Source organism: Clupea harengus, chromosome 20, assembly GCF_900700415.2.
Source record: "Clupea harengus chromosome 20, Ch_v2.0.2, whole genome shotgun sequence".
Classification (NCBI taxonomy): Eukaryota; Metazoa; Chordata; class Actinopteri; order Clupeiformes; family Clupeidae; genus Clupea; species Clupea harengus.
In genome coordinates this window covers 3,851,987-3,871,924 of record NC_045171.1, presented here as the reverse complement: position 1 = coordinate 3,871,924, position 19,938 = coordinate 3,851,987, and the positions used below count along the sequence as shown (strand labels likewise).

Genomic DNA, 19,938 nt, shown 5'->3' with positions numbered 1-19,938 from the left:
TGTGTGTGTGTGTGTGTGTGTGCGCGTGTGTGAGTGGAGACAGAGACACAGAAAAATAGGGTATACCTATCCTTGTGGATGTGAGTAGATCAAGTAATCTTAAAAACTATGCTACATGCCCTAGACTCTATGCTAATATGTATACAAATGTACATATAAACATGTCTATAAATAAAGGCTTCATCACAGTCACCAAGGCAACAGAGGACCCAGCCCCAAGGAAGCCCTTGTTCACCTCAGCTTTCCAGGCACAAGCATTCCTAATGGTTACTATAACATGGGCCATAACATTAACTAGCCAGACATTAAATAGCCAGATCGCAGATATCACATGACTCTGAACCTGACCTGGTGATACACCAGGGCCAAATCTATTTCTGAGTCGGGGCCACACTACCCATCGTGTAGCCGCCAGGTAAATAAACAAGTTAATACGCGTGTGTTGAACCCATAGTCATCTTCACTAATCCTCTGTCATTTCCATGCCTTTAATACCTGACACTGTAGCTATGTTTACCATGATGGCCATGGATATTTTGGTAGATACGGGGGGGAAGTGACCGTACGGCCTGCTGATGGAAAAGTGTTGTTTCCTAGTCCACCCCCTCACATTTGGTCCAATAATAAAAGCAGGTCCCCTCAAAACAATGAATGGCATCCATTACACCATTTTAATTACATCACAAAACATGAAGAGCACATACATAACTCCTCTTTGTGTGTGTGTGTGTGTGTGTGTGTGTGTGTGTGTGTGTGTGTGTGTCTGTCGTTCTGTGTTTGTGTGGGTGGGAGGTGAGGTGGTGGCAAAGTGGCAGGAGGGTTGAGATGACAGGAAATAGGCAGGAAACGTTTTTCATTGTTATTTTGGGGTGCCTTGTAAACTTAATATAGCGGCCTGACAGACAAAGATAGATCTGGACACAGGAGGGGTAAAACGAGGGGGAAACAACAATAGCGCCCCGCTGATGATACACGATGCCTCACGGGAGATGGGGGGTTACGGGGCTGTCAACTATGGCACTGAGCCTCTCACAGTTTGGGCCTATGTCCTACTCCGAAGCCACATGCTATTTCTCACACACACGACAATTTCTAATTACCCACAGATTTATGGAAAGATGTTTGCAGATCTCGGGTTAATTCTCACACACTCAATAATTGATTGCACTCAAGGCTTCGCCATTTACCATTGCGCTCCCTGTTTGCGTTGGTTTGAATGAACGATCATGTATCATGAATGTTAAGGACAGACACATCAAGGACAGACATTATGGTAGACTTCACAAATCCTCTTTCTGTCCCCCAGCGTGTGGTGCACTGCTATTGGTGCCCAGACTCCCTCTAAATGACGCTGATGGACGGCTCCACAGATGAGCGGCCATGACAGCTACAGGGTTCACTGTGGAAGACATGTGCCGGTCACCAGTAATTGAGCCATTTATTTCTGAGGGGAATCAATTGACCTCCAAATATTACAAGGGTGCCTTGATTAGAATGCTGTCTGCATTACAGTGACATTGACAACAAGAGTCATATCCCCAATTTGCCTTTGATTAAATAATCAGCTAAATCCAATTAGTGAGCTAATTGCTGTAGGAGCTTCACAAATGGGAGTTATCTTCACGTTGTGCACAAAACCTGCCTAATTGTGGGCTAGGGAGGTTAATGAGAGGGGGAGAGGGAAGATGAGGGAGGCACAAGATTCAACACCTTAAATCAAATGTTTGTGTCATTCCTATTGGTTTGGTTACACAACAATATATACAGCCCTCAGCTCTCCTCACAATAACTAGGCTAATATTTAAGTTGTCATAATACAACAACGCCTGTGTGTATGATGATTTAGACGCACTGAAACAGATTCAGCATAGCAGTCAGACCCTTAATAAGCCTATTCCTTTCCCGATGCACAAACCCATTACTGGCTCCAAAAACTGTGGGAAAACTATGGAAAAGTTTTTTTTTAAGTATTTCCGGTAGTAATCATAATTATTGGGTAGACTATGGTGCAACAGGTAGTAAACGAAACGGATCTTTTCATTCTGAACACTCATGGAGGTTAAATCGCTCCATCACGTCGTTAGAATAGTCTCTAAACTTGCATTTTTTTTAATTATGACCTGCGCCGTCACTTCAATGTGTAATCTGACAATGTGCAGTTTAACTTAATTGTTGTGTTTATAATGGTTAGTGAGAATCTGTTCATTGGTAGCCAGCTCCACCTTTCACTTCTTACTATGTGCGTAAATGTGGTTACTAAGATACGGTAGCGTGTTGCTATGGACGCGTGGGCGGACAGGCAGAGGGATCGCCGTCAAATAATATTCCCGCCAACTGAAAGAACCTTGAAGAAAGACAGTGGGCTCAGGGTTTTAGGTGTGTGAGAGCAGAGGACTTAAACGAAGCCGTGCTGCTGGGGTCAAGCTGTCCAGCATACACAGGTCTGCAAAACGGTTCTCATCGGGCAACTTCAAAAACTGTCGCTTTGACGGTAAGGTATGGCTCCCGGGAACATTAACGCAACTATCTGTCATGATGAGAAACATAAAACAAGGACATTTATATGTAGGTCTACTGCTGTAATTGACTGTGTTTACGTAGCCTTACGTGCCATTATCTATATTTGTCAGTGTAGCCTAGTTGTCTAAGAACAATCAACACAGTAGGTTTTACATGGGGACATGACATAGCCTACTTGTACAGCCCATGATATGTGCCCTGAAGCAAAATTAGTCAAATATAACAATGCTTAGTATCACTTATCTATTAACTTAGTTAAAAGATAAGTCTCCACAAAACCACACATCATGTTTCCCTTAATGTGCATTTTATTTATACCATCCCAAAGTCAGATGATTATCCTGCATGCTATGACTTGACTGTCCTGTATGTCATGATGTGCTTCTCTTCTCTTCTCTTCTTTGATCTGCCATTTCAACAGCATTCAGGCTCTTGCTGTTGGCTGAAAGACATTGGACCATTCTGTTTCATCCCCAGTGCTTTGGTAATGATTGATTAAATGAATATATCTCAGCTTGCAGCAAGTGCTGAAAGGGATTTGTATTAAACAAGATGTCTGAAGGCATCTCTCTTCACGAATTCCATCTCAGAGTTTGACTTCAGGTGAGAAATGAAGGCTTGTAATGACTAAATACATGACATTAGGGGAAAGGTATACCGATAAACCTCTTTAACCGTGACATCACACTGACCTGCAATGGGGTCTCAAGCAAAAGAAAACTCAACTCTGTATTTCCTTCCATCTGTCCTGTTTCAATTGATTTAAGTGAGATAGCAAAAAAGTAGAAAAAAAAAGATTCTGTCACTGAGGTAAACTGCATTGCTAGAATTTGGGTTCCCATCTCAGGGTCATGTGATGAATACATTTAAGAGCTCCTGCTCATGGTTTCATCCCTCCAGGAGTGCATCTGTGTCACAGCTCAGTCTGGTCTAGTCTTCAGTTAGCCATCGTGACCATATGAGAGGATTTATAACTTTAATTTATGTGCAATGTTACATTTCTTCTCCTCTAAATTAAAGTTGCATTTAATTAGGCATTTTCAAGGTTTAATTGTGTATCCAACAAATCACATCTTAACCGAATGCACGTAGGAACACTATACATACAAATCTTTAAAAAAAGACTTAATAGAATTGTTCATTTCTAATCCCGCGGACCTTTGACCTGCTTCTCTCTGTCATTCTTCCGTATAAATAAAGGAGTCTGTCATCTTTGAGGAGAGCCCTATTGCCCATTATCCGCTCCACCAGGCCCCAACAGGCAGTATGCTTAGAGTAATTCAGTTTCAGTCTTCGTCAGTTCAGTTGGAACGAAGATGGTTCCAAGACTCATCTTAGAAATGAGTCACTTACAGGGTGTAATGCTCTGCGCTTCTGTGCTCCTTTTCTGCTGATCTACCAGGTAATTCACATCTGTCATTCAAGAATTACATAGGAGAGAGAGAGACAGAGAGAGAGAGAGAGAGACAGAGAGAGAGAGAGAGACAGAGAGAGACTTTGGTGGCATGTAGTACCTGGGAGTCTGTCCCAAACTTGTGAATGGTGAATGACAGAGCTGACATTGTGCTATAGGCTGGCAGTGAGAGGGCACACACTCGTGTGAATGAGAGACGGCTCTGTAAATCTCTCTGTGAAAAGGTGAATGAGACACAACTAGTGCTCCAGTCCAATGAGTCACAGGCTCAGACTACTACAGCGCTTTTCTAAATGTCTGAAAGGATTCTAGATGGCGGCAGAATGAGGAATATGGATCCCAGAAGTCAGTGAATCTAGAGGTCTGTGCCACTCCCGAAAAATTCCTCGGAGGGGCATTAGAGAGAATCCCTGATACCATGTTGTAGGGCTTTCCGTTTCGTAAGGTCAGTCCTTTTAATTTGATCTTTAATATCTCAAATGTAGCCTACCCCTTTGCCCACCATTGATAAATGTATGTGTAGTGTAAGGTGATACTCAGTAGAACACAGAATCAGAATGCAGCACACTACCATGCAAATCTTTGGAGTGGACAGTGTACATCACGTAGGCCTACTGTATGTATCTATATCCAAGGCATATGCACACAATTCTTTCTGTATCAACTATGAAAATGCCCATATGAAATCCATGAAGCCACTTCACTCTATTTTTATTCACTCATTTTTCTTGCATATCACTCACCTGTCTCACTCTGATTTAATAAAACCTGAATATTTATAGATCACTTTGTTGTGATCAGGATACTCGTAACACTACAGGGTCTTTAGATGTAGTTCTATTAGTAGGTCGAGATTTGCCATTTTACTTAAGAATGACTGACTGATGATTATTCACACACACATCACGTTCGCCAGAGAGAGAAGTTTGTTTGGCACACCATGAGAAGATTACCCATACATCAATCGACAACCATCTGAGAATCTGTGAACAGAGTCGATGACACACAAACACACACACACACACACACACACACACACACACACACACACACACACACACGAGTGTTCACACACAAATTACATAGACACATGCTCATATAGACATACTGATCCATTTGAATTCTTTCATTGAATGTTTTTATGAAATAACGCTCCCCTCCCTTGCTAGTAATCCTCGAGATGAGAACTATTTCAGTGGGTAAATAGGCAAGTGAAATTTACATTCTTGCGTGCACACTTCCCTCAAATAAAAATGATGACCATAAAGACCCCTTCATTAGGCACCGAGGGAGAGGGAGGCAGGGGCAATAAAGGCAGATGAAAGCAATAATCATAACTCTAGCCTGCAGCGAGAAAAAAAAACATCTCTCCTCCTTCCTCTCTCCCTCCCTCCCTCCCTTCCTCCCTCCCTCCCTCAATCACTCTATTCCTCTCCTTTTCAGCCCATCTCTCTCCTCCGCTGGTGGTTATGCAACATTCCATCAAGCCGTGGTGGTTATGGCCACCATGCCGCTTCACCGTTCTCACCATAATCGTGCAAACAAGGTAAAATATCAACGGATGATGTCACTGCAAAGGTGCAGTCTCATTAACAAAATGTATTAGAGGTCAACTACATGTGACTGAGAGGAGCTGTGTTTGAGATTTCACGGCAGCAATTTTAGATTAGTAGGGGGGAAAAGTGGAAGGGTAAGAGAAGGGACAGAGAGAGAGAGAGAGAGAGAGAGTGATGCTGTACAGAGGGCTTTCATCTTAACTCTGTCAGTGCAGGATGTCATTGAGTAGAAGAACAATCTAGAACACAAGCAGAGAGAATGATTCATAGCTCTGGAGGGAGAAGGAGCCACATCTTTTTAAGTCTGAATGCACCTCCATAAGAACGTGTCTCCTGTTTAATGGGCAAAACTGTTGTACATCATATATCCAGGGAGAGGTTTTGTAACGGGATGCCTTTGGCTGGGCAATAAAGAAGAACTGAAGAGGGCGACAGACTAAGAGAGAACAAAGAAGAAGAAAAAATCCTGCTGTTAGGAGGTCTGTAGTGATGTCACACATTTACATCACATCGCCATAGCAACCTTGCATCAGCACCAAGTAACTGAAAAAGGAGAGGAGGCCAGAGAAGGAGAGGGACAGAGAGTGAGAGACTGCAGCGGTATGTAGTAGCTGCCAATCTGGAGCCACTAGACTAATGATGAAAATGAAACAGTGATGAAAATATGTTGCTATAATAGAGGCAGTAGGAATCCTATTTGACACCTTATAGAGGCTTTGGTACTATAAGGTACTATCACTAACCTACTGCATGAATTATTTCCTCATTGCTTCACCTCAGCCACATCGTTCAATGTTAATACACTGGCGATTTATGAATGGCCGCACCACCATTCAAGCCTGCTGGCCAGACTATTCCCATGCTGATCCAGAGGAGATGCTGCGGAACGCCTCACAGCCTCGGAGCAGCGCAGCGCAGAGCAGAAGACTGAGTGAGAGTGAGCCTGACACCAGCAACAAAAGTCCCCCTGTTCCCACTGTTCTGTGCCCCACGTTCTAAAAATAAACCCAACGGAGGGAAAAAAAGAGAAAGAGTACAAGGCTACAGGCTCTGGAAGCATCACCGTCAGAGGGGAGGGGAGGAGCGGGAGAAAGGGAGAGGAGGAAGGGAGGGGGAGTTGAGGCAGTGAGTAGGTGTGTGTGGGCGGCGTTTGTATTGCTCACTTGTGTTGCATAGACATCTATGGGGCTGCTTGCACACATGCCAAGACAATTGGCACACTCCTGGTGACCATGAACGCAATCAGTGCCCTTGTGTGTGTGCGCACAGTCAAGAACTCAAATGGAATTACAGTTCATAACGACAGAACGATTTACACTGCAACACAAGACTATATTCATGTGCCCTCATTTCATTTTCTTCCCTCAGAAATGCATTCTCCCAGTTATCTGGCCACCCATCCGTTTAATCATCGATGTGTCCATCCATCCGTCCGTTCACTTTTGCGTCCCTCCAGCTCACCTGCCTATTAAACATGTAAGCCTGGTCTTTACTTCCACATCTCTCCTCTTTCTCTTCTCTCTTTCATTATCACTCTTTCTCTGCCCCTCTCCTTGCCTGCCGCGTCTTCGCTTGCTCTTGCTCCAACGCAAGAGGGTTGCTAGGCGACTGATTAGCTCTTTTCTTTCGAGAAGTGGAGTGAAGACCTTGATCCTCTCTGTATAAAAATAAACACCAGAGAAAAGACAGAACATGTGGAGAAAGAGAACAAACATCCTTCAGCTACTAAAGGGAAAAGGGCTTCCATTCTGTTGCCCAGAAGAGTATTTTCTGACATGCTCTTGACTTTTCACTCGCAACCACCTACTACATTTTTGTATATTCTATAAATAGGGACACCTTCTCTTTTCGGGAGAAATACGGCTTGATTGAAATTCAATTCGTGTCCATTCTGAGATGCACTGTTGAAAAATCTCACATCTGACACGAGACCCAAACCCAACTAATGCAACTCCCAAAGAGCTGTTCCTCCAGTGTGGCTTTGCCTCTGGTCGGGGCACAGCAGAATAACATTAGACTGAGTGACCAAGTCATACCATGACTCAGCCTAGAGTAGGATGCAAAACAGCTTTGGGTGTTACCCTGTATTAGTCTTCCAGTGCCAGATTGAAACTTGGTCATTTGCAGGGTTCGAAATGAATTGTTAGTTTTCATTATGTGTCTTTGTCTTTAAATACCATAATAAAGTCATGTCAAGGGAATATGAATACCTTATGAGTACCTTGCATTAATTTGGACATATACTCAATATGTCAATATGACAATACTAATTCGAACACACACGAAAAGTATCATAAGCACTAATGTGTCCGTGCTTCCTTGTGATTATGAGGATACATTAGGTGTCACTCAATAGATATGTATACTTATACTATATTTATGCTCTCTTTTGCATACACAATGTACCCATTCTGTGTCAGGCAGGAGATGGTCTGCCATTACTGGGGCCCGTTCTTGTGACATTAAGCCCAAGGACTCCCTGCCGGGTCACCCTGACACACTCCATCCCTCCTTTTTCACCTGAACTTTCTTGCTCACATCCGCCACTCTCCCTTCTACCCACTTACCCTCTATTTCCTGCCCACCTACCCAACCCTGCCTGCCTGTCTGCCACTATAATGCCCTATCATTACCAGAACAACAGGGGTGCCGCCCAGCCCCCTGAGTTAACACACTACGTGAGACCTGGTAAACTAGTGGAACGTGAGAGTGCTGGGAAGGATGGAAGGAAGGAAACAACTCGGTTCCAATTTTTCTGTGTCATTTTGAAAAAACGGAAACATCTAGACCAATCCTGGGCTCTGATACCTGAGGTTTTGAGCATTAGGTGTGTGGATGGCCTCTCCAATGTGATACCTGAGGTTTTGAGCATTAGGTGTGTGGATGGCCTCTCCAATGTGATACCTCAGGTTTTGAGCATTAGGTGTGTGGATGGCCTCTCCAATGTGATACCTAAGGTTTTGAGCATTAGGTGTGTGGATGGCCTCTCCAATGTGTCGCCATTCTTCAGAGTGTTCAATGCATTTGGTCAATATGTACATAGCCGTGTGGACCTGCCTTCACTTTGAACTTGACTAATATTACTGCTTGACTGACTGGTTGACACTTGAACAGGAATTGTTTTAGGGACATACTGTGAGTTATGGCACATTTAGTACAAATTGTATTCACTAAATTGCTCTGGACATGAGCTTACAGTTTCTGCACCCCCAGGGATGGATCACAGCCTCTGAAGAGGAGCTTCATCATTACAGTAGTATAAAGGTCAGACAATACAACTGGACTGGGCTCATCCTGGGTGGCGACATGACAAAGAGGGCCCTCATGCTCAGGTCCATGGTCCAATAAGCCACTACATTAAGGAACAATCTGAGGTACATGTTAGTTTGCAGTATCTAGAATGGTGAAAAGGCATTGGGCACCTTGGGTCTGATGAGGGCTCATTCAGAGTTGGAGGCACATTAGGCAGGATAAGCAGCTATCAGTTCACACTTAGTGAGCCCAGTCAAAACAGTAGTGATGGTAATGCTGTTTTGTGGTTTTATCTGATATTTTATATATTTCTGATATATTTAATTGAATTACTCGGCATTCCATGACTCGCGAGGCAGTACATTACAGCGTGCATATCGTGTGTTTAAAATAGCTTAATATGTTGTAATTAATCGACGTGGACGAGGAATCGACGGTTGCTAATTTTAGACTCAAAACAAATGCATTTGACTTAAAATAGAGGAAATTGAGTTGCGGCATCCATTTGTGGGAGCATTTGTAAGTCACCGGAGGAGAGCTATTTTTAGCATAGAGCGATGCTCCCCTCGCAACAGGTTTGAAACGGCGCGAGGATGCGTGTCTGTATACTTCTGTATGTTTGTGAGCAAGTCAACATGGGCAACAATCCCGTTATTTTTGTCCACTTGTTTTCCTAGACAACAATATATTGTAGATAACAGTATAGGCGCCCATGAACACGTGGAAAATACATTTTAAGTGGCCCTAATAAGCGGCGTTATCGAACAAACTCATAAATACATCTTGTCCATTCTCGTACGGGAGACTACGTTCCAATAAATCACATTTTCTGATTTACATAAGGTTTCGATAAAACCCAATAATCAAGATTTCACCATTGAGCTCTTTTTGTGGCGTTGTTTTGGGGAGTTTATTGGAGCTCACCGTTTGACTTACACGCGGCGACTGTGTGATACACCACCACCATGTTGCGAGGGGAGATAAGGCCGACTTTATTATAGGTGAGTGCTGCTCTGGTCATGGGCATGAATCACCAAGAACCTTTGTTTCATTATTTGATAGTCACTTAATGAATTCTAAAGGATCATTCTAAGCCAGGCCTTATCGCACGCTGCACATAGCCTTTACCGACTGGCGATGCTTATTCATAACCACGGACAGCAACGGTCATACTTCGCTCTGAATGTGTGGCTTGCTACCATGTATTTTCCACATCAACTTCGCACTGGCCTTTTATAATGGTTTCTCAACCCCCCACATTGTTAGGCGTGATCTTGTTTTAATGGCAAGACACACTTTCAGTCAGTTACAGTAACTGGCCAGCAACAACAACAAAAGCTCTTTACTGCATTGTTACATTCACATCTCTCATGTGTTTGCCTTATAAGGACATAGTGGTTTATGTAACGCATCAGAATACTTCTAAATATGTCTCTTGCACGCTGTGCTACACCACCCCTTAATTTGGACTCTCGTTTACTCTACCACAAAGAGGACAGTTAAATTAGGGTTGACTGGAGTAGTTTACCCATTCATAAAAAAAACGATCTGCTTCTAGAATGATGCGGTGTGACACTGCCCTACTCCGTCGTCTTTGCCCAAAGCATTTGGTTGCGCTTCCCCAGTCCAGGCGATGCAAAACAATTCTGCCTAACGCACGTAACGTTAAGCGAATACATACCACATCTATGTGATCGATGGTATTCGTATGATTGTATTTCAAACGGGAATTATTAGGATGCTCACAAAAGCACCAGCCACCGATGCATGGGTAATTGGCAGTGCTATGATTGCAGATAAGCTGCACTTGTTCAAGGGGATACTACTCAGACTGACATGCACTCTAAAACACAGTAAGATATCGCTACCCTACCTCTTTCGTATGCACCTCACCTCCATCACATCCCTCCAAACCCCCTGGCCCCCCCTCCTCCTTACAACGGAGTCCGGTGACTCCGTCTACGTTATACGTGTGACTCCGCCCATTCCTCGGTTTTGTCCAAATCGGGCTTTCTGCGTCGCCGGAGCTCCCGATATCAAGCAAACGTCATCACCAGAGAGAGGGAATGCTGACGTCGGAGCCGTGTCACCCAGAGTAAGAGGCTTGGGAGGGGGGAACGGCGAGTGTTTCAGCATAGCTAACATTGATATGAGACGTATCAATCCCCCGCGGCCCCCCTTCTTCTTTCACCCCCCTTCTCCCTTTTACGTCGGTGTTGGCGCGTTGGGAGCCCCCCTACACCGATGGAGTCCCAGGCTATATAAGTTACCGGCGAGCAGAGTAACTCCACCAGATTTGCGGGAACCCGATATCTGGGCAAGAGACGGCTTTAGAGCTGCCGAGAAACTCCGAACCGGGGGAGAGATCCATCAAGCCTCCGGTCCGCAACCGAACCAGGCGCTGTGGCGAAGCCAAAGAAGAGCACCGAGGATCGGAGTAAACATGAGACAGGACTAAAGACCTGTTCAGAACATGCGCTGAGATGACAATCCAATAAAAAACTCCAGACAGGGTTTTAACGACCATCCTGTACTCCGACTCCACGTCAAGGGACAGAGGGGACCCAGACATTCCTCATATCAACCCACTGCAGTCTGCTCAACTCAGAGTTTCAGCCGAACTCCGGGAATTTTCTTCTCAACGGCCAGAAACTACCTACCATGTATCGGTCCACCAAAGGGGCGTCGAAAGCTCGTCGGGACCAGATCAATGCAGAGATTCGGAACCTCAAGGACTTGCTCCCCATATCCGATGTGGACAAGGCTCGACTCTCATACCTACACATAATGTCCATGGCATGCATGTACACGAGAAAGTCAGTGTTTTTCAACAAAGGTAAGCAAAATTGCGCATTACATACTTGCCATATTCAATACGGAGTAATACCATTTTAAAACCCTGCACCTGTTGATTTATGTAACACCAGGAATGCAACAGTATGTTCAAGGCGGCCATTTTAATTGATACATTATTACAGCGTGTTGAAGCAACAAGTGGAGGCTGTAACTTATAGTTTAAAACTATTTTCTATTATATATATTGATATATTGAATCTTTATGGGAAATGTATGTTACTAGGTACTAATCAACTGTATGAATGTATCATTAGACTTGTCGGTCGCACTGCATTGTCGCTGTCCGTGGTGCTGAAAATTACTATTGCTTCACGGATAGCAGAGAGACCGCATTATGTGTCCGAGTAATCGTAGCGACATTTATTGATGATCTGATGTTATTCCCTCAGATGCCCCTAGCACTGACAACCCCGAGGAGAGCTTTTTTTCCTTTGATGAACTGTCGGAGTTGATGCATGAAATGCCAGGTTTCCTGCTTCTGCTGACTGGGGAGGGAAGACTGCTGTTCTTGTCAGACAGCGTTTCCGAACATCTTGGTCACACTATGGTAAGTCCATGGAAGGCATTAACACATGTTCATCAATACCACTCACAACATTTATATAAATATATAAATGGCACTTGGTGGAGTACATATGTTAAATCTTTCTGGTGGCATTTTTTACAGGTAGATCTGGTTGCCCAGGGTGACAGTGTGTATGACATCATCGACCCCACGGATCATTACACCATGAGGAGTAACCTGGTGCCCCCAACAACCCCAGAGACAGGTACTTGTATAATGTTAAAGGTTGTCATAGTACCTGAAGTGTCAAAGTAACTGGACATGTGTAACCACCTTTACTCACCACAGTCTCATCTCGTTCCTTTTTAAGATCGCCTGTTTCGCTGCCACTTCAACGCCTCCAAGTCAGTGCGTCGGCAGAGTGCCGGCAACAAGCTGGTGCTGATTCGAGCTCGCTGCCTGACACCCCCAGCTGCCCCAACCGCCTACTGGACCACCAACTCCGTGTGGGTGTGCTTCTGCTCACCACTGGACCCCCACCCTCCCCGTGCGGGCACTTCCACCGAACAAGAACCCTCTCCGTTTGTGGACGCAGAGAGCAACCTCTTCCTGGCCTGCTTCCACTCCCAACACAGTCGGGACATGAGGCTGCAGGAGGCGCAAGATAGGTGAGCACTTGAGCACTTGAGCACTTGAGCACTTGAGCACTGCCCCGTCTGGTAGACATGTCACTCCTGTCCCCAGTCTCCTGTAATTCAGATTGCTAATCAAAACTGCCTTATTCTCCACAGTGTGAATGAATACCTGGGCCATGATGTAGAGACGCTGCGCTCCCGTTCGTGGTACAGCCTGCTGCATCCCCAGGACCTCACGCACGCTTCGGCCCAGCACTGCAGCCTGTGTACGTTTTCTTTACACCCTCTACCCACTGGCACGCCCTGGCACTTCACAAGCAGCTGCCCACCATTTTCCAACAGCCCACTGCTACACCTCAGCAGCTCACGATTCACAACACACCTACGAAAAACAAAACAGCACACACACACACAACACACCTCAGTTTCCAACTTCACCACGTCAGCACTGCTTTGATGTTGTAGGAGATGGTTCGCCTCTTGACTCATGTCTCTTCTTGCCCACACAGTGAGAGAGGGAGGAGAGGGTAGAGCTGACATGGTGGTTCGGATGGAGACCGCCGATCACTCCTGGGTCTGGCTGTATATGGTCCTGCAGCTGGAGACTGGGGAACACCCCATCCGCAGCAATAACTTCGTCATCAGGTATGTTCACTACAAGCTTTTGGTTACAAGGTGTTACTGCCCATGAAACAAAATGTTGTGCTTTGAAACAATGTAGCATCCAGTAAAAGTTATGAAATGATTGAATGAGGAATGGAGCAGGAACTCAAGGAACTCTTCTTCTTGTCTTTCCCCTCAGTGAGTCCGAGGCCTGGTCAGTGAGGCAGCAGCTGGGTTCGGAGCAGAGTCAGCTCACTCTGGTGCTCGGGTCCTCCGGCGCCGCCCAGCAGGAGGGCATGAGCCTCCAGTCCCCAGGGACACTCTCCAGCCCAGACCAGGTGTTCACGCCCGGAAGCAGCGGGCTCTCTGGACAGTCCTTCGATTTCAGCACCCCTGTGTGCAGCGAAGGGCAGCCCAGCAGCTCCAAGGCTGCCAAAGCCGCGGGTGAGGGAGAGGACCCCCGCTCCAGCCTCTCCTCGCTGGAGGAGGAGAGCTTCTTCCAGCAGTTGCCCAGCAGCAGCGAGCCTCTGGCCAGCCCATCTGCACCCTCTTCACCCATTCCAGTCACCGTGGCCACCGTGCCCGAGCTGGACTTCCTGACCCAGAACATTCTGCTGCCGCCGTCCTTCCAGTTGGAGCCACCCCTGCCCGCACTGCCCCTGCCACTCCCACCAGTGCCCCTCTCCCAGGCCCAGGAGACAAAGGAGTTCGTCTGCACCCCTCCTTACACCCCGCAGGTATGCACCGGCAGCAGCTTCCCCTTCGGCGACCCGCTCTTCAGCTTTGACCCCACCGGCACCAGCACTTCTTCTCTCACAACCACAGTCCCCACCACCACGGCCTCCACGCTCTCCCAGTCCTCTTCCAGCAACCCCACCGACAGCCCTCCGCCCTCCAGCACCCTTTCCACCACTCTCCTGCCGCCCCTCTCCTTGACCATCCCCTCAACCGATCTGCTCTTCCCCGTGGACCCCTGCAGTGGCACCCTCTATGAGAAACTGCCACCCACCCCTGACAGCCCCGGGGATGGCGACTGCACCGTCATGACCCTGCCTGAAGTCCGGGGGCCCCTGTATGTTGACGTGCCACTCGGACCCTTCCACGGCCCTCCTGACGGACTCCTGACCCCCGAGGCCTCACCTGGCAAGCAGCCCTACCTGTCGTTCTTCTCCCTGGAACCAGAGAGAGAGCGGGAGAAGATGGAGATCTCCCTCCTGGCTGAACACATCGGCACACTGGCTGATGACCTCTACCCTGATCCACTCTTCTCCAAACTCATGCCCTCTTCCGAGTTTCCACCCAGCACCACTCCGGACCCTGTGGGCCTGGACTCACTGTTCTCCCTGCTGGGGGACTTCTATCCCATCAAGTCCTGGAAGGGCTCGGATCTCCCCATCTTCCCCGACGAAGACTCTCTGTTTGAAGAGAGAATTCTTGAGAGCCTCTTTCAAGACCTTGCCACGTCTCCATGCCCCTCTCCGACGTCTTCCCTTTCCTCACCCTCCACGTTCTCGCCGACGCTTTCCTCCCCTTCTTCCTCCTCTGCCCCCTCCAGTTCCCCCTGCTCCCCAACATCTCCCCTGTGCTGGCATCCAACCTTGCACTTTGACGGGGCCTCTGCCGTAGGCGTCGGTCACTTCAGTAGCGTCCAATCGGCGCGCCGTAACCAGGCAGCCGGCTGCGGGGCGACGACGGAGCGCGCTCCAACTCCGGGGGATCAGGCCAACTGTGAAGAGGAGGCTGAGGTCGCCATGGAGACGGAGGAATTGCCTCTGTTGTCTGACGGCGCCCCCTTGTCACCTCCACTGGTCGCCTCGTCCTCGTCAGCCTCCCCCGTGCCCGTCAGCCCCGTCCGGCCTGGCCTGCCCTGCGCCCAGTCTCTCCTGGAGGAGCTGGCCGCCCTGGAACCCATGTTTGGGGCAGGTGCCTCTATCACCCCTGGCCTGGGACAACAACCTGAGTTGTATCAACTCCAATGTCACCCCATGCCTCAATGCTTCCACAAAGGTGAGTGGCGTGTGCACACACACACACACACACACACACACTTCTTATTTTAAATGTGGGTAGTCATGGTTTAGCAGTTGCATGTTACTCTATCCTCTATTTTCCATACCAGATGTTTCATTGCTTTTACTGAGAGTATTATACTAATCCTTCCTTTCTTTTCCCTTTGTCCCTTATTGTCTTTCAGATGGGAGCGGTAGTGATCCTCCGTTCTAAAATAAGTCTGTGACTTACTTCATTAAGTATGGCATATTGTCATATTTCATGGAGATACTTTCACTGAAAGGTGAAGATTATCAAAGTGTATAAATATATACATAATGTATATAACTACAAACGGACTTGAGCCTCCTCATATCTTCTGTGAGCAATTCAACTTCATATTTTGTTTATGTGCTAATCTGTGTTATTTTTATGTCAGAAATGGTGCGACATTTCAACATTGGTGCATTATAACTAGCTGTATGACCTGGGCCTAAATGGAACTAAGGAATCAGTTCAACTTTCAATGCTTTTATCTGTAACTATCATGAGTATCAGTTTTACTAATCAAAAAAGAAACAGTCAATGAGTTCAATGACCTTGTAAGTGCAACATTGACTTACAGACGCACATTTGTATTCACTCGTAGTGAAAATACTCTGTTGTGAACTTGACATCATTCCTATTCAATAGGAAAAAACAATAGCAAGCTCATAGCTCAATACTTATCATGCAGTACCACAACCACAAACCCTAAAAGTGTTAGGAGCCAATGTTTACTATTTTTATTTAAACAAACCTTGTGGAACTAAGTGACATACCAAAGAGGCCAATCTGCTGAATCAACAGCTTAAGTACAATTCATTTCTAGAATAAGAACGGTGAAATCTTCAAAGCACTTCCACTAATTTTGACTCTGGTGTCAAATTGCACAATTAATATGCTCTCCGCAACACTTGGGGATTTGAGTTTGTGGCTGCATTGATTTTTACATTTGACTTTGATCTCTTTTCACTTCTGTACAACTTGTGTGATGACATAATGATGTACGAAACATTTCTCAACGTTTGAAGATGTCTCTGTGTGTAAGAGGAAAAGAACGCTTTCCTACAGTTTCCAAAAAAAAAAGGCGAACAAAAAAAGGGGAGAGGACTCCAGTAACCATCACACGCTCTTCCTGAGAAGGGCGGAAATCTGTGCTGTGTGTGTGTTGTGCACACACACTTTAAGATTGTTGTACCGTTTAGTTCCATTCAGGGGGGTGAGTTTCACTTCTCCTTGAGTGACTGCGCTCTTCGGCTAGGCTAAATGCACTTGAGCAGGGTTCTTTGCAGCATCCATTTTCGTAATGCTGGCAAACTTTTGTTAGAGGCTTTTGTTCGCCTGGTAAAGCTTGGGCCTACCATGTTCTGTCAGGCCACTGTTATATCATGAATATCATGGTAACATCGCAGCGATTATCGGTGTGGTGTCGATTGGTGATGACGTGTGTGTATGAGCAATTCTTCTTTTTTGAGAGGGGTTTAAAAATACAAAAGTTTTGTTTAAAAAATGAACTGGAAAATGAAGGGTTAGGGGCTGCTCTTTCTATTCAGTTATTACTCGACATGGGTTTGAGAATGGTTCTAATCCCATGGTGTCGACGAGCTAACGTAGAGTTGTCTACGGCCAAGTAAGGGATTGATTCCTACGTTCTAGCTATTTAAACGCTATGTTTTAAAAAAGTATTATATCGTATGTGTGCTGTTTTAAAAAAATAGATACACATGCATGTACCTATACATCTATAGATACATGCTGAAAGGGTTGAGGGTTGTGCACATTTGTATATTTGTACATCTGTATAAATCTATACATACAAGAGACATTTCTATTATCTAAAAAGAAACACATTCTTGGCATATGCTATTTATGACGAATGGACATTGTGGATCAGTGTTCGATGGTTTGTATCGCCAATAAGTGTATTTGGTTGTCAAAACAAATGCATTTATATTAAAGTGCACTTAAAGCAGCCTTCTCTTGTCTCTCGTCATGACTCCTCTCAATCTATGGCCTCTCTTCTCTACACTGCCTCTCCATCCCTCTCCATCCTCTCTCATTCCTCCCAGTCCCTCCATCCCTTTTTCTCTCCCGGCAAGCTGCAGCCTCCTCTTCTCTTCTCCTCTCCTCTCCTCTCCTCTCCTCTCCTCTCCTCCCCGTGGGCTGGGGCCGCACAGCAACAGCGCTGACGCACACGCGCAGGACGCAAGTCTATGAGACGCCATCTGACTCAGATTGACGCACACACTTGACACAGAGGCACTCACAGACAGCCAGCTTCCCATTTTGACGCACACGCGCAGAGAATGCCACACACACACACACACACACACACACACACACACACACACACACACACACACACACACACACACACACACACACACACACACACACACACACACACCAGCTCCCTCCGCCTCCCTGCCTTCACGTCAGCAGCCCACACGCGTCGTACCTGCTATTCCGACGTCGTACGGCAGCAACCATGTCAAACTCCATATATGGTCTTTCCCCGCTCAGGGGCATAATTTGTTCACCCCCCCCCTCCTTTTTTCCCCTGCTCAGTCTCCATCGCTCTCTCTCTCTCCCTCTCCCTCGCTCTCTTCCTCTCTCTTTTCTCTCTCTCTTTCACACATACACTCTGAAATACATAGTGTGCTTTGGCAAACAATGTCTTCATGCACCTGTGTGTCCAATCTAGTCCAGTCTCATTCATTAACAGCCAAGGGCTCAAACGTCCCCATTACAGACACGAAGTCACCCACCTTTCTATCTCTCACTGATGTCCTTGCAAGCCCATGAGGCATAAAATTAGAATCTGAGGCGTCTGAAAAGGGTCTTTTGACTGAGCAAGGCCTCCAGGACAATGGGAAGAGCCGAATTCTGGCGCTCTGCAAGCGAACATTTTGTTCCCATAACCGTCACTGTGACGCGCCTGATGGTGTGCAGGGAAGTGGGAGGAAGCACACTGCCACACAGACCCACATAGCTCACTCCTGCCACCCGGTGGCCAACCTGAGGAAACACAGCTTCCAGCTTAAGGAGCCTTCCCTGCTGATGGCAGGGCAGATAAAGGCTCCGCACCCCTGTGTCCATTCCCAAGCAGGTTTACTCTGGCAACCCAGTTTCACAGCCAGGTTACTGGAGACCCAGTAGCACTGTGTGCTTGCTCTCACCCCAGATACTCACTGGGTGAACAAGCCGGATTTAGTAAATCAGGGCATTCATCAGGACACAGAGAGTCCCAACATAAGAGACCCGGTACACATTAAATGCTCTTCCCAAGAGCCGGAAACCCCAGTGTGTGTGTAGTCCACAGCGTCACATACTGGTTACCAAGACGACACCACCTCTGTCAGTCTCCACTCGCCCTCTCTAAAAGCAGACAGGACTCACTGATGGGCCAGTGGGCCGCCAAGCAAACACAAGGGCAGCGGAGGTGACTGACCGCTTCGCTGGGATGGGACAGCACCCCCAAACACAAGGGCAGCGGAGGTGGTGACTGACCGCTTTGCTGGGATGGGACAGCACCCCCAAACACAAGGGCAGCGGAGGTGGTGACTGACCGCTTCGCTGGGATGGGACAGCACCCCCAAACACAAGGGCAGCGGAGGTGGTGACTGACCGCTTTGCTGGGATGGGACAGCACCCCCAAACACAAGGGCAGCGGAGGTGGTGACTGACCGCTTTGCTGGGATGGGACAGCACCCCCAAACACAAGGGCAGCGGAGGTGGTGACTGACCGCTTCGCTGGGATGGGACAGCACCCCCAAACACAAGGGCAGCGGAGGTGGTGACTGACCGCTTCGCTGGGATGGGACAGCACCCCCAAACACAAGGGCAGCGGAGGTGGTGACTGACCGCTTCGCTCGGATGGGACAGCACCCCCAAACACAAGGGCAGCGGAGGTGGTGACTGACCGCTTTGCTGGGATGGGACAGCACCCCCAAACACAAGGGCAGAGGAGGTGACTGACCGCTTCGCTGGGATGGGACAGCACCCCCAAACACAAGGGCAGCGGAGGTGACTGACCGCTTTGCTGGGATGGGACAGCACCCCCAAACACAAGGGCAGCGGAGGTGGTGACTGACCGCTTCGCTCGGATGGAGGTGAGATGGGCTGCCTGCCTGGCGGGTGTTTTTGTTTGTGTGATTCCGCTAATGAAACTCACGGAGACGGGAGAACTTCCCCGCTGTTTTCATATTCCTGGTGTCAATCATTCAGAGCACCCTGGGGAGAGAGAAGGAGAACCAGGGCAGCTGTTAAACATGCATGTAGGAGAGGACATCCCCCCGATGTCTCATCGGTGAGGCATGTGTTGTGTATCAAGTAATCAACTGAATTAACTTGCTATTTTTCACCTACAGCAAATCAAAGGGGAGTGGGCTGCAACTGCAAGGGCCTTGAACGGTCTTTTTTGAGAGAGAAAAAAAGAAAGAGAGAGAAAAAGAGATTGCACCTCACCCAAGAATCCTCTGAGAAGCCTGCTTAAGCCCTTTGTGTACTGGCTGATAAACTCCTGTTATTCCCATGTAATTGAGGCTGTGATGCTGCATACTGATT

General features: G+C 47.1%; 1 protein-coding gene and 1 long non-coding RNA gene across 2 annotated transcripts; both read left to right on the top strand.

Moving 5' to 3' along the window:
* Positions 1-2,150: 2,150 nt before the first annotated feature.
* On the top strand, positions 2,151-7,609 carry LOC116225210. The gene is made up of 3 exons (XR_004165978.2): positions 2,151-2,491; positions 2,942-3,123; positions 5,378-7,609. It is a non-coding gene; the product is annotated as an uncharacterized LOC116225210 (long non-coding RNA).
* A 1,749-nt stretch (positions 7,610-9,358) lies between these two features.
* On the top strand, positions 9,359-17,346 carry npas4a (neuronal PAS domain protein 4a). The gene is made up of 8 exons (XM_031557931.2): positions 9,359-11,578; positions 11,988-12,145; positions 12,266-12,368; positions 12,474-12,771; positions 12,895-13,004; positions 13,248-13,383; positions 13,541-15,348; positions 15,536-17,346. The coding sequence occupies exons 1-8, from the start codon at positions 11,404-11,406 to the stop codon at positions 15,562-15,564; spliced, it is 2,817 nt and encodes a 938-aa protein (XP_031413791.1). The 5' UTR covers positions 9,359-11,403; the 3' UTR covers positions 15,565-17,346.
* The last annotated feature ends 2,592 nt before the right edge of the window (positions 17,347-19,938 follow it).